The sequence below is a fragment of the Sinohyriopsis cumingii genome, chromosome 1 (assembly GCF_028554795.1).
Source record: "Sinohyriopsis cumingii isolate HCF-2022 chromosome 1, ASM2855479v2, whole genome shotgun sequence".
Taxonomy (NCBI): Eukaryota; Metazoa; Mollusca; class Bivalvia; order Unionida; family Unionidae; genus Sinohyriopsis; species Sinohyriopsis cumingii.
The window spans coordinates 162484490-162498604 of record NC_142961.1 but is presented as its reverse complement, the minus strand read 5'-3'; the positions used below and the strand labels follow the sequence as shown (position 1 = coordinate 162498604).

Genomic DNA, 14115 nt, shown 5'->3' with positions numbered 1-14115 from the left:
TTGCTGCTTTGCCTCTCCAGTATCCTCTCGGTGAATAATAAATTGATTCCATTATTAATTACCAGCCCCAATCGCTAATTTACCTTTCATCGAGGATCTTACTAACCAATTAGCTAATGATTCTCTAATATTTTTATTTTTTATAGAATTTAATGAATGAATTAATTTTACATCTGCAATATGCCTATCTTGTAGATTTTGACTTTTATAAGCTACATCATGAGCATGACAAGCTCGATCAATAGCATTTATTGGTTCCTCGCCTGGTTTTGGTTGATCTTGATTATCGAGCCTGATATCGAGTCGAGTACCAGGACCGCAATAATTATATCCCGGTAGATGTTTTTCTCCGCTGTATTTAGCCCATGGAGCACCTGGAAACTTTGACATCAAATTAGCAATATCACCACCGCGCTTATTAGGTAAAATCGAAAATTTCTTTCTACCGCATACAGAACATTTTCCACCGTACGCTATTTTTTTATTTTTTGTTATAACCGTAGCTAAATCAATAGTTGGAGTTTTAACTTTACAGCGTAAACAATATAAATTCATGTTATAATATATATGGATATAATTGATTTCTCAGCAACTCGGCAGCGAGAGCCAGTTAAGCATCATCCTGCGCTACCGAACTCCATCAGAATGATTATCATAGGACCATCTGGATCGGGTAAGACGCAATCATTACTTAATCTGATAATGAGATGGTTGAAATGGGATAAGTTGTATTTAGTAGCACCATCCGTTGATGATCAGCGATGTTATGATGTACTTAAAGATTTCAATGAAAACGCGCGATTACTGGATGAAGATAATGATGTTATAGAGTTTATAACCGATATTGATGAAGCACCATCCGTAGATTCCATAGACGGATTTATTAATAATTTAGTCGTATACGACGATGTGATGCTAGATAAACAATCAAATCCAGCCAGAATATTTTCCCGAGGTAGACACAAAAATACAGACGTGATCTATGTTACTCAACGATATACACAAATTCCGAAGGTGATCAGAGACAACTGCAACATTTTAGTTGTGTTTAATGGCGTAGACACACACACGTTGCGAAATATTCATCAAACCTGGTGTGGTGGTGACATGGATATAATTAAATTCAAAAATTTCTTCTCACGAGCGCAAGCTACCCCGCATGGATTTATAACAATAAATTTACATGATCCAAGAACAAGATATCGTGTGGGTATTGATAAAATATTTGGGTAACAGGGGTGATGATAAAATTAAATTGAATTAAACAGATATCATTAATATAATGAACAACTGTGCGTGGCTGCGTCAAGGAACAACAGATAAATGCAACAAAAGGTGCCGTGGAGAATATTGCAAGAAACATAATTATCTTATAAAGAAAAACCCTCATGCTGGTCCACGAAGATGTGTTGGATGTAACAACGGCGTTAGAGGATTATATCAGATTTGTAAAAATTGCGGTGGAGATCGATACAGAAGTTTGATGAACTATTACAGAAAAAGAAAAAACATAAATCCAAAAATAGAAAAACCACCATCAGAACTTGAATATTACTTGAAACATAGAACAAATTCCGAAGATTCAGATGAAGATGAAACAGATGAAGATTCCCATGATTCAGATGATGATTCCCAATATTGATAGCAGCAGAGAGGGGCGTCTACGGTTCTGTTTGGGACAAACAATAATCGTAGACGTGGTAATTGACCTCTATGAGTGGTCACTATTTTTTTTGGTAAAACACAAGGGTGACCATTCCCCTAAGTGGTCTGTTCACCCTCTCTGCTGCTAGTGTTCCAAACTCAAGTCTGTTGCAGGACTGAAATTCCATTTTAAAACAATGTCTCTTTTCCTCAGTTACAAAAAGGATAACCTCTGAAAAGAATATTTTTTTTATTCAAGTTAAACTTTATCAGCCAATCCTGGCCAGACAAACCCGCATATACTTCACCCATTTCCACACTGGTTTCCATTTTCCCGCTTCATAATAAGTACCGTAAGTCCTCCAAGAGCGACCGTGTGTCAGCAGCTTTCTCAATGGCAAATGTGTTGCTTCTGGGCTTAAACTGGTTTCCTTAGCCATTTCATGATAGATAAAATAGATTTCTCCTCGCAATAACTTAAGTACCATAGCAATACTTATAAATATGCTTTTAAAATGACGCAGATCATTTGTCAAACAATTTTCTACTTCGCCTTACTCTTTTGTCTTAAGCTGTTTTCAGGAATGTAAGATGCACCATGGGCTGAGTCAGGACCTTGGGTTGGTCCCGGACTACCAGAGGTGCCGGCAATTAGGCTGTCCCTGACTGGTCCCAAGGCCAGCACAACTTGTAAAAGTGTAAGAAATAAAAAATGTCTAGACCAGCCCAGGTCAGCACCTGGACTGGCCTAAATTTATAGTGTAAGACAGTGCTGTCCAACCCGCGGCCCGCGGGCTGATTTTAAATGGACCGCCGGAGCTCGAGCAGTTATACAGTAGTTGCTTTTCAGTTTTCTGCTGCGGCCCTCTGCTTCAAGAAAAACATTTGTCAGTGGCCCATGGTGTCAGAAAGGTTGGACAGCACTGGTATAAGATAACAATGTACACTGCTTGGTCGTCACACTCACTGTTTGGATGTAATATGAGCTGCCTCTGTCCAGATATAAAAAATTAGGGTGGGACGGGTCAGAGGAAACTAGGATTATGGTTGGATGTAGCTCATGCCTGCAATTTTTTAAAATTTCCTTCAGTCTCATTCAGGTACAGTTTTAAGATTTAGAGATTTTCGACAATAAGTAATATCTGAATCAAGTTCATTATTTTGTTTCAGCTAAAAATATTGTAACAACTAGAGATTTGACTGCTCTGATTCTGTTGGCCTACATCGACAAAATATTTTACGGCCTGAATCATAATTTAGACTTGGCTCCAGTGGAAAATCAAATCAAGGAAGCTGTCTGGTGCTTCTGGCATTCACTTGAAACCCAGATGACTATATACTTTGATATATGACTTTGATATGAGGTCGTATGAACTCGTACAATCGCAATTTCATGTATCAGGGTGAAATTATAACCGACTTAATCATCATTTAACACTGTATGCAGCATGTGAGGAACTCGAAACTGAAGATGGTTGTCTAAGCAGCTGTTTAGCTTCGATAATAATTTTTACAGTATCTTGAAAATTTATTACCGTATTTTTCGTAGGCGATGCGCGCTCTTTTGAGAACAGCGAGGATCAAATAGGCTGTCACATAATGTGCAAGCTGATAGAAGTCTACGTTGCTTCTACTATATATGATTTCAAGCGAATAACTTGTCGCTGATTTATCAGCACATCATTGCAAAACCAGATCTTAGTATCGACTGTTCTGGTTGCGTATTATATACCAGAATAGCCGATATCTATAGCAGACAGCCATCCAAATTAAACTAAATTATTTCACGTTAAACTCTCAAACTTTTAATCTTCTTTCAAGCGAAATGTTGCAGTAAGGGATATCAGATCTTCCTAGCTTGATACTGCGTTCATAATGTTAAAATTTTGGATTATTCAAACTTGTTTCACTCAGAATGCTAACCCCTTTGTGTGTGTGTGTGTGATTTTTATTTTTAACGTAGCTTTAACAATTTTTCAGTCATATGGCTACGGTGTCTGCGGTGTGGCAGTTTATAATGATGTCTAACACTGGGGCATCATGCCGCAGACATGTAGCATGATGCCCCACCCAGTCAAATTATCCGGAAACCAGGCCGACCAGTCCTGACATTAACCTCTTAATGCTGTGCGCCTAGCGAGGCAGCTGTTTGTAACATTTTTGTAATAGTTGTCGTGTTAACGCCAGCTTATAATGAGTTGCATATATATTTTGTCTTTACCATTTTAAACTTTGGGGGTGGACGTGGATATTAAGTCTTGGCATATGCTGTTTAAATGACCTCTAAATAAAACCACACACACACACACACACACACACACACACACACACATATATACATACATACATTTCACATTGTATGCACATTATCTTTTTCTGCATATCCATGCACAATCACCTTAATGTTAATTGTTGTTTGTATGATATGATATACTTATAAGAGTTTAAAAAAAGGATATGGATTTAAATTCGATTAAATTTTTGTTAGTTTTACATCTATTTTTGCATTACAGGTAGCATTTGCCTGGGAGGAAGACATTACAGTTTACAGCTGATTGATACGCTAGATGAGGTAACGATACCTTTACAAAGCATCGCCTTTTGTAAACATTGCTTTTGGGAAAATAAAATAGACATCAATAATGATTTCCGTAGGAATTCTTTATAACTGGATAATTACGGTACGTCATCACTGACCTTCATATTTTCAATGTTAAATTTCCAAATATCCTGTTTAGGTCAATTGCCCCCACCATTTTCGACCAATGTACAATGCACCACTCTATTGTTGCCATTGCATACTAAGGGAAGCAACTCGTGAAATCCAATAGATGTCGCTAGGACAAAACACCAACCTATCTGTTCGATCCGCCAATGTGTCGATAGGGTTATCGTATCGGAACCTTGTCTAGCGAAGATGTACCAAAGACTTAACAAAAAATGTACTAGCAGCATAATCTTTTGGCGCTCAGCATTAAAAGGTTAGTGTTAGGACTGGTCGGCCTGGTGTCAGGATAATGTGACTGGGTGGGGCATGATGCTACATGTATTGGGCGTGATGCACAAGTGCTGGACATCACTATAACCTGTTACACTGCAGACGTCGTAGCAGTATGACTGGAAAATTGTACAGCTACGTTAAATCTCTCTCTCTCTCTCTTATTCTGCTTTTCATTTGATATCGTTTTATAATCTCTTTTTTGTGTAGACTTTAAAGTTTACACATGTCTTGCCAGTTACCAGTGTTAATTGTAAATGGCGCAGAGTGTAATTCAGCTCATAAAAGTACGTGTAAAATTAAGCATGTAGCACTGACACTGTTGTTTAATGGCATGTAGACCTTCCGTATGATCAAAGACGTCTTACAGGAATATGTCTGTGGGGTGGACTACCCCCCACCCCCCACCCCAAGGGTCCATGGGAGCGAAGCCCCTGCGAGCTGGAAGCACATGCTCTCTAGCCGTTTCCCGATTATAAATGTAATCATCTAACTGCAAAGAAAACTTAATGTTGGAGACGTTTAGGTTGTTTCGCGTTCCTTTTTTCAGGACCCACTTCCCCCAAACACACACAGTCATTCCGCCTATCATCACACATTGTTTTATAGATGTCTCTGGTAGGATGGATGAATGACACAATGTCCGATACAATGATAGACTGGTGTAATGTTTCCTTCACATTACAAAGCAACACTACACAGGATGGCACTATTGAAAAGACGGGATCTATTTTGACATGGGTGAATGCAAATCAGGACCAGTTTATAGAGAGAGGTGTATTCTGGACATTTATATCATTTAAATTCAAAAATCGAAAGTCAGTGCCTATGGAATAATGGTTTACTTAGGAATTGAATTAGCACCGCATGCCCTTCAGCCAGGATTTTTACGTTCAGATTTACAACACGTCTTGTCACACCTACGTCTTAATGGTACTGAAGGCAATTAATCAATAGCTGTTCTGTATATTACAGGGTGCCAGTGCGGATATCAGACGACTTCTTTATCCAGGAGCAGATGTTATTGCAGTATGTTTCAGTGTCATCAAACCAAATTCCTTTTTAAACGTGGAACACAAGTGGATTCGGGAAGTTAGGCGAATCATGGGAGACATTCCCGTAATTCTTGTTGGTACTCACGCAGATTTACGCCATGATACGCTAGTTGTTCAGAAACTTCACTCCTGTTCTCAAAGACCTGTGTCAGTAGAACAAGCCGAAGCACTCTGCAGGCGTCTTGGTGTGGCCTGTTACACAGAGTGTTCTCCAACTATGGAGCGAGTAGTGAGAAAACTTATAAATGCTGCATTAGAGACTGCCTTCAGACCAAAAGGAGGATGGAGAGGAGGGACAAGCGGAGGAGACTCAGCCTCATGCACAGTTTTGTAATAGCTTTATTTCAACAATCAGTTGTCATGCTCACTCACTGCCTAAACTCTTACTTAACAAGTTGTGTAACAATTCTTGCCCTCGTTATTTGCATTATCTACACGCTTCAGTTATATCCCACTATATTATCAGTCAGTTTGAAGAATTAAAGGGCTATGAGATGCGAATGAAATCAAACGGTGACATCAAAAATTACAGTGTAACTTAAAAAAATCTCACTTGCCTGTGCAGATAAGTTCGGCCCTGTAGAACAAATTAGTTGAATTCATTCATGTCGACTGGAAATATTGTCTGTTTGAACTTACAATATGTTTAAAATCATATATTACAGCTCTGCACTTTTTTACTCGCCGTAATAAGATCAGAAAATGACCCAGTCCAGGTTATTTTCAATGTAACTCTGACCGGCTAAGGAAATCCGGTGTTCCATGACTAACTGAACCAATCAGATTTAGGCTTGTACTCAGTGTTTGGTTTTGCTTCAAAGATGCCGATCACTTTGGATATAGAATGTTGCTGACGCTCAGCCTAAGTAAATTCATAAAGAGCAGTGATCTAATTTAGGTTGGTTGGTTGAAAAGAGAGAGACCGTATTGTCATGCATTATATATATTTTAAAGGAGGACTACCATTTTAAAGATTTTTAATCTCCGGAATCAGTTTTATATTTTAACTAGAATCTGTGATAAAATGCGAACTTTTTAACTTCAAATTTCAGGAAGGGAACACTTTCTTTAAAGATGCATACTTCTTCAAGTCGCTACCCCTTCAATTGCTAGTTTGATATTTATAATTATTGATACGGGAATCTTTACAACTAATCTGAAATTAAACAAAAGATTTTAGGTTGATAAATTTCAGCAAACCATTATTGACCTATGTAACATTTTGAAAAGCTCATGATCCTTCATCTTCACCGATGTTTAAACAAATATAGCTCAATGCATAACTCACAATCAGGTTTCATAGAAATAGAGCATCCATGCCAAACTGCTCTCACGAAATTTTTATTGTTGAAAATTGTTGAAGTTTTTTGTTGTTGAATGTTTTTAAAAAGCGTTTGATTTAGTAGATCATGAAATATTGATGAAAATAGTGGAGTCTCTCAAGGTTCTATTGGCTCATCATCTTCTTCATTAATGAGTTACCCCTTCTTATGACAGCCACTCAAACTGATCGGTCTGCAGATGACACAACCTTTCATGCCATGAGTGATACAGTCACTTCCATTGAACAAATTGTTTGCAACAGGAGACTGAGAGTGTTTTACTGTGGCGCAAAACAAAGTAAATAATGTCATAAATCTAGTATATGCGCCATTTGTATTTATGTCTCCATTATTATGGATTTATTACATTTTTGTGATTAGCTGTTTGATTATGGGAAGTCGGTTTTGGGGAAATATTCATCAGCCCGAGTAATTAGCTAATTGCTTGGGGCAAACGTATCAATGAGATTTCATGATGACATGGTTTAGTTTCGAGTTCAGGTCAGAGCTGCCTAAGTGGTCCTTTATACAAGTAGTTCCTATTAAAATCTACCTATGTTGAGTGATTATGTATCTCCAAGTTAACTATTTGTGAGAGGGACTGATATTTTGTACAGTGGAATAATTGAGAAGGGATTGTTCCATTATCTGGAGACGCCTTTTATTGTTGCTATGATGGCAACTGTCGTGTAGAGTTACATGCGCAATTAGGCTTAAAATCATGATTTGACTGACCTAGGGATGGTAGAGTAGGAAAATAGTAACCTGTTTTTGGTGTTTGAGTTGTATTTATGTTTTCCCGGCGTGAAGTACTGGCCCTGCGTTACGGAAAAAGCTAATGGGAAACCACACAGTTGTGAGGTTGGTATGCAGCTGTGAAGTTGTTATGAAATGTGAAGTTGTGATGTTTGCGGTCATTCAGTCATTACAGGAAAATTATTCATAGTTTTGGCGCGTTGTTCAAATTTCCAGTACACAACAGTTGTTTTCAAGAAGTCATTGGAACTAAGGGGAAAACTAGTGACTTCTAGCAGAATTCAAGCGAGGGTTGGATCCGCTCGGCAAAGATACCCCTTTGGCTTATTAAAGAAGAATTATTATTAAACACAGAAAAAAGCTGACCGTATGGCGCAAAGAATAAAGAAATTTGAGGATGTCAATATAGTTGTTCACATTTCTGAACTAAGATCGAAAATCAAGATCTTCACATGTGTGATTGAATTAACTAAGATATAAAATCAAACACTTCATATGTGTGATTATTGACAGGCATTGATCGTTGAAAAAGTGTGTGCTCGGCAGAATCCTCCAGAATAGCCTAATTGAACGGACTATACGTATTTATCAGAATCAATGCTAACATGTTTTATAATGGATCTATACTGCCTTTGACTGATGATGGTTGTTCCATTTGCGTTAATGACACGTCTGCCTGTCTTAATGAGGTAATTAAACCCCGACAACAAGTCGCTAGAATTATTGCAAGAAAAGACTATCCATCCTCTCGTTTGTTCATTAATTAACTGTGGCTGCCTTTTAATTAATGACTAAAGTACTTTAAATCTATTTTAATATATAAATCTTTTCATAACATGGCTCCACAATATATCAATTATTTCCTAATTACAGCTTCCAGTATCAATTCACATAATCTTCCGCAGTCTGTTTCTAACCCTCATCTTCATTTGCCTAAATTCAAACAGCTGTGTTCAAAACATCTTTTGCGTATTCCGCAACAGTGTTGTTGAAACATCAATACTCTCTACTTTTAAGAATGTGCTTCACAAAAATACGAAATAGCTCAACAAATTGCTCAGCACACTGAGTTACCTAACTTGGATTACTAACTACTCTCCCATCTCCCAAACCTACAGGTGCATGTTATGTATGTTTTAATCTAATGTAGGTATGTTTGTATGTATATTTAATTTCTACGTGTGTGTGTGTGTGTGAGATACTGTAGTTAGAGAGTTATTTGTACATGTACGTTGTGTTTATATATTTAATATCCTATTATTGAGGACTACGTGTAAATTGTATTGATTCAGAAGCAAATGCTTATCCTCAGAGTTATTATTATTTGTATTAATGATATTAGTATTATTTCTGCGTGCGATTGGCCTATCGCTAGAAGAGCACATCGATTTTCTACATCGAAATTCGAGAGTCTGATATTTTCTTTTGGTTTCATTGTTTACTAAATGAGAAGATTCATTTTTAGGATTCAGGAATCCGCAGTTTTATTGACTAACTGATGCATCATCGGAAAATGGCGTGCAAATGTATGGTAATGTTACGTCGATAAAAACACGAGCAGAGTTTGAAAGATGCCATTTTTAATCAAATTGGAATAAAGTCGAATCATCTAATCTCCTTTCCTTTGCATAATTGCAACTTTGCTGGAAGAGCATGCATTTGAGTACGATCCAGATATAGCAGAAAACGGCCAGCTTTACATCAATATTTATCCCGGTTGTTCACGTTACTAACGTTTGAATAAAAAAAAAAAAAAAACTTTATTGTGTATCGAAATATTGTTTGCAAATTGTATATAATATAATTATCATGTGCTGTTCAGAATCTCACGTTACTGTACATTATACATATACACATGTATATATTGTATTTATGTTAGTTATTGTAACTACGCAATAAGTGTGAACACTAACATTATTTTAAATTTAGTTTAGTGACGATCGATCAACAACATGGCTTACTCTGTATCTTTATGATTAAGTCTGTTCATACATTTATCTGTTTATGCGCACGTCTGCATCAAACTGTCTCATTGCTATCGTGTGCAGTGTAGTGTAGTTAGTTTCCATGTATATCCATATTTCTCTATAAATGCGTAATGATGATGTACAGGGTACATTATTTATAATGGCTCATTTTGCCTATTTTATAATGCTGATTCTTGTTCATACAATATTTTACAGTAAACTAAAAAAATAAATAACGAGTTTCATTTTGTCACGTAAGGTAGAAAACACAAATATGAAAATAAGAGGTGTCATTACGACGGAATAATGAATATTTGTGTTTTATAGTAATGATGGTCCCAAGGGGTCCAGAATACGAGGACCGATGTACCGAAGCCGGGGAAAGTTCTTTTGAGCGAGCTAGTACCCCATCGCACCAGATAGGGGGTTTGGGCGAGAGCTGAGAGCTCCCCCAGCGGGTCCCGGAGCGGAGTCCTGTCTGCCAACGATTTTCCTGCAGTTTAATGTAGTTTGAATTACTTATTACAAAAACACATTACAACAGAGGCATTTAATTAACAGTTTAAATATAAATGCTAAAACTTCCTTTCTCATCAAAACATCGCACCCGACTTTCTCTGGTTTAAAACTAAAATAAAATCTAACGCATATTGTTCCCCAGTAATAACAGTACAAAGATGTGAAGAATTTTCGGCAAATCTAAGAAACATTTCACAGTGTATGCATGCGTAATTTTTCCTTTATATAAAACACACGCAAAAAAGTTAACTCAGAAACACAATCCTTCAGCAACAGTCGATGTAACGTGAAATTTGAAGTCGTCGATCACTATCAAACACAACACATAGCTGGCAATATACATACGATTCAAAGCAAATCACAACTGACAAATAAAAATGTCAATATTAAAAGAATCGGCGTTATTTCAAATCAACGACATCTGCCGGCGTTTACAAATACATAATCCCCCAAACTCCATCCCATAAATGTAACTGTTAGTTGTTGCCTCATTGATTTGAAGATAAAACGTCTATTTTAACTGATTTGTGTACAGGCGATAATATTGATCGACGTTTGGATCCCTCTCTCTCGCTGTGATGCGAAAGAGGCTTAGCGGGTGTTGAGGGGCACCGATGATAGAATAGCAGTTTTTTCATGAAACACAAAATGGCAGCAGAAATGAGTTTGCTAATTCTTGTTGTACGTGTGCGTCATGCAATTTGCTGAAAGGACGGATTCAGGAGTAAAAATTTACAAACATACAAGTTTGGTCACTTTCGAAAAAAGTTATGAACTGTTTTGGCGACCCAAGACCTCTAACGCCCGGGGCAACCCGTCCCTCCCCCCAATCAGTACGCTTCTCGTTATAAATGGTGGCCAGTATAACTGGTGGAGGAATAACCCGGGAAGACCCGAAGAACGAACCGACCTCCTGGAAACTACAAACTTTCTCACACACCCACCTATGTTTTTTTTAATGTTAGTAATTTATTAGTTATCGTGACGGTTGCAATCCTATTAAATGAAATATGGGCGCACACTTAGCGGGGACCAGAGGACAATATTGTGAAAAAGATCGAATTCAAAGAGGTCAGTCACCTTTGTTTCCAGTGAGGGTAGGGATATGGATAGATGATGGTACTGGCATAAAAGAGACAGAACTATGTTCGACAACTATCGTCCACAGGTAGGTAGCAGTAGCAGGAAATGAACGTAGAACTCCGAGGCGACAGAACGAGTACGCTGTCGATGCCACAATCACATGAACATACAGAATAGTATGCACCGTGCCACAAAGGTGTACGCAAAATTTGCAATTCACTGGAGTACTACGTCATCCTGCAGTTTAAATCTCGTTTTCAATATCACTACAACAATAAACAAATATTACACATTTTCATAACAGGAACCCCGGTCATCATCTCATTTCCTTGTACGATTAAAACTCCTCTCTACCTCTGTCTGTTCGTCTCTCTTAAAAACAGTTTCTTCACATGAGTACTAAGCAAAAACGAATATATAGATTGTCGACTTAAAATAAAATCAGATAAAATGAACATAGTTCTAAGATGAAAACCTCATCTTAAGTTTTTCAACTAGTCCGGAAGCAGTACGGATGATCCAACTTTAACATGTTCCAAAACGAAATGACCGTTAATTTATCACATTTAGCTCAAGGTGGTTTTCCATACTTCTGTTTTTTTTTTCTTTTTGTGTGACTAGCAGAAGAATATATGACGTCTGGTAACGATTCAGACATTTCAGCTGGCAATATTAATCATAACCGAATCGTTTTGTTTTGATCATTATTTCCAACGGCCATGCAGCCCAAAGACAAACAAGATTATTCTTGTTGTTTTGTGGATCTTCTTGGAACTGACCAAAAATAAATGGCCCTGTGGGTTCGTTCTTACGACCATTGCTGACATATATATTTCTTCTACACCAACTCTTACTAAACCAGGAACTTTGAACTTGCATTTGAAAGGCAAAACTTGTGTACTGTTGTCGTGACCACAGGTACTGCATAACTTGTGTGTGTTAGAGACCAACCACTTAAATTCCTGGGTGGGAATTTTTCTTTCGAACAAGAATATATTTTTTTCTTTTACTTCATGATCAGTTTTTCAACTGATACACTTGATATAATTCATTTTTGTCTGCAAATCAGAGCAAGAGTGAAAAATAAATGGCCAGTCCCTTACATGTAACCTTTTTTAACAGTGTTATAATGTGACCAGATTGCAAACTGTTATAATTCTCTTGGAAGAAATGCGAGACTTGTTTTACTGAAATGATCTTTTACGATTAATTAAAAGAACACAGTTCACAAGCGTTGTAATTTTATGTGAAAAGTTTAATTAAGCACACAATAAAACTTCTTTATTTGAGGTTTCATCAGAAGAAGTTGGTATAGTGTCGAATTGGTCCTACATGAAAATGAGTTGGCCTTAATATGGCCACCATGGTGGTTGCCTTGCAAATATTGTTACATGTACTCCTCGCAAATGAATGGTATATCGATACAGGGTTTTCACCAACAAACTTCTTGTGATACCTAGCTGGCTCTAAATGAAAATGGCGTCAGTCGTGTATTCAGTATGACTGTCGTAGTGTATGTCACACAAATCTTGTTATCACTACTAAAAGTGAATGGGCGATTATTATGACATACTATCTTCACAAGAAGGCTTCCACCAAAAGGCTTCACATGATGTCTATCTTTGTCCTAAATGAAAACGATGCCAATCTGACACCCGATTTATCCACCACATCAACTGATTTTTAAAAATAAAGTATCGCTGAAGAGTATCAGAAATAGTTTCACACACTCAGCATTTAAATAAAAAAATGGTCTTATCTTGAATTCCTTGAAATTCATTTCTCCCAGTAGAGGAGGAACTCTTATTCACAAAGTCTCAGCGCTCAACACACTGGACGGATCGACCAAAATATGTCTCGGCCAAATAAGATAAGCCCACTGTCTTGTCAATAATGCAAAAAGCCAGCTTGTTAAAAATGGAGGGCTTTGAAACGATAAAGAAGAAGCGTCTGAAGACCCAAAATAGACTCCCGTACTGTTAATAATCATCTCAGGTCTATAAACAGCATCAATGATTTATAACTGTGTCTTCAACACGCAATCCTGCAGGTAATTACAGAATTTGCGTTGTGGTTGCGTTCATCGATCACAAATATCAGGTTTCCATAGAAGAACTTTCTAAGAAAAAGCAAATGTATTAAAAATGAAGAGAAAGCTGGCTAATTGGCAATATAACGTCCACTGCGAGTATAACGAAATACCAGCAACGTTTGAATTGTTTCTTCTTATCCGCATTTCAAGATAAATGGGCGTTGCTCTTATTTCAGGTAGAAAGCATTCAGAAAACAGCAAAGTGTCTAAAGACTATCATTCAGTGAACTCATCACATTATCAACATTTTAATACAAGTGTCGACTTCTGTTTAAATGCTTCAGCACTCTCAAGAAAATGGGATGATTTAACCTGTAAGAAGAAATGCGCAACATTTACCTATGTTACATATGGCCAGGTAACTTCAGCTATGCTGGATATGTCTCTACACACACAGAGAGAGAGAGAGAGAGAGAGAGAGAGAGAGAGAGACAGAGACTGAATTATGCACTTTAGATTTTCTTAAAGATGCATTCCTAACTAACCAAAATCTAGTTTAGGCCTTCCCATGCCTCATGCGTCGTCATAATCGTCATTTACCCGTAAACGGGATTGAATGTATGTGTGTCATCCACTGGTCTATTCAATATGTTACTTATTTGAAGCAATGGGCGCAAACATATCGGAAGTGCCCGGTAACATATGAGCCTTGTTCATCTGAAACTTAAACATAAAACGG

The 14115-nt window shown here is 37.4% G+C and overlaps 1 protein-coding gene across 1 annotated transcript in view; it reads left to right on the top strand.

Annotated features, from left to right (window-relative positions):
- Positions 1 to 9978, top strand: part of LOC149808277 (uncharacterized) — a 45944-nt gene extending 35966 nt beyond the window's left edge. Inside the window, exons 2-3 of the mRNA XM_089975510.1 lie at positions 4158 to 4216; positions 5618 to 9978. Coding sequence (XP_089831636.1) covers positions 4158 to 4216; positions 5618 to 6031 — 473 coding nt within the window. The 3' untranslated portion in view covers positions 6032 to 9978. The remainder of the gene's footprint in view (positions 1 to 4157; positions 4217 to 5617) is intronic.
- Positions 9979 to 14115: the final 4137 nt, after the last annotated feature.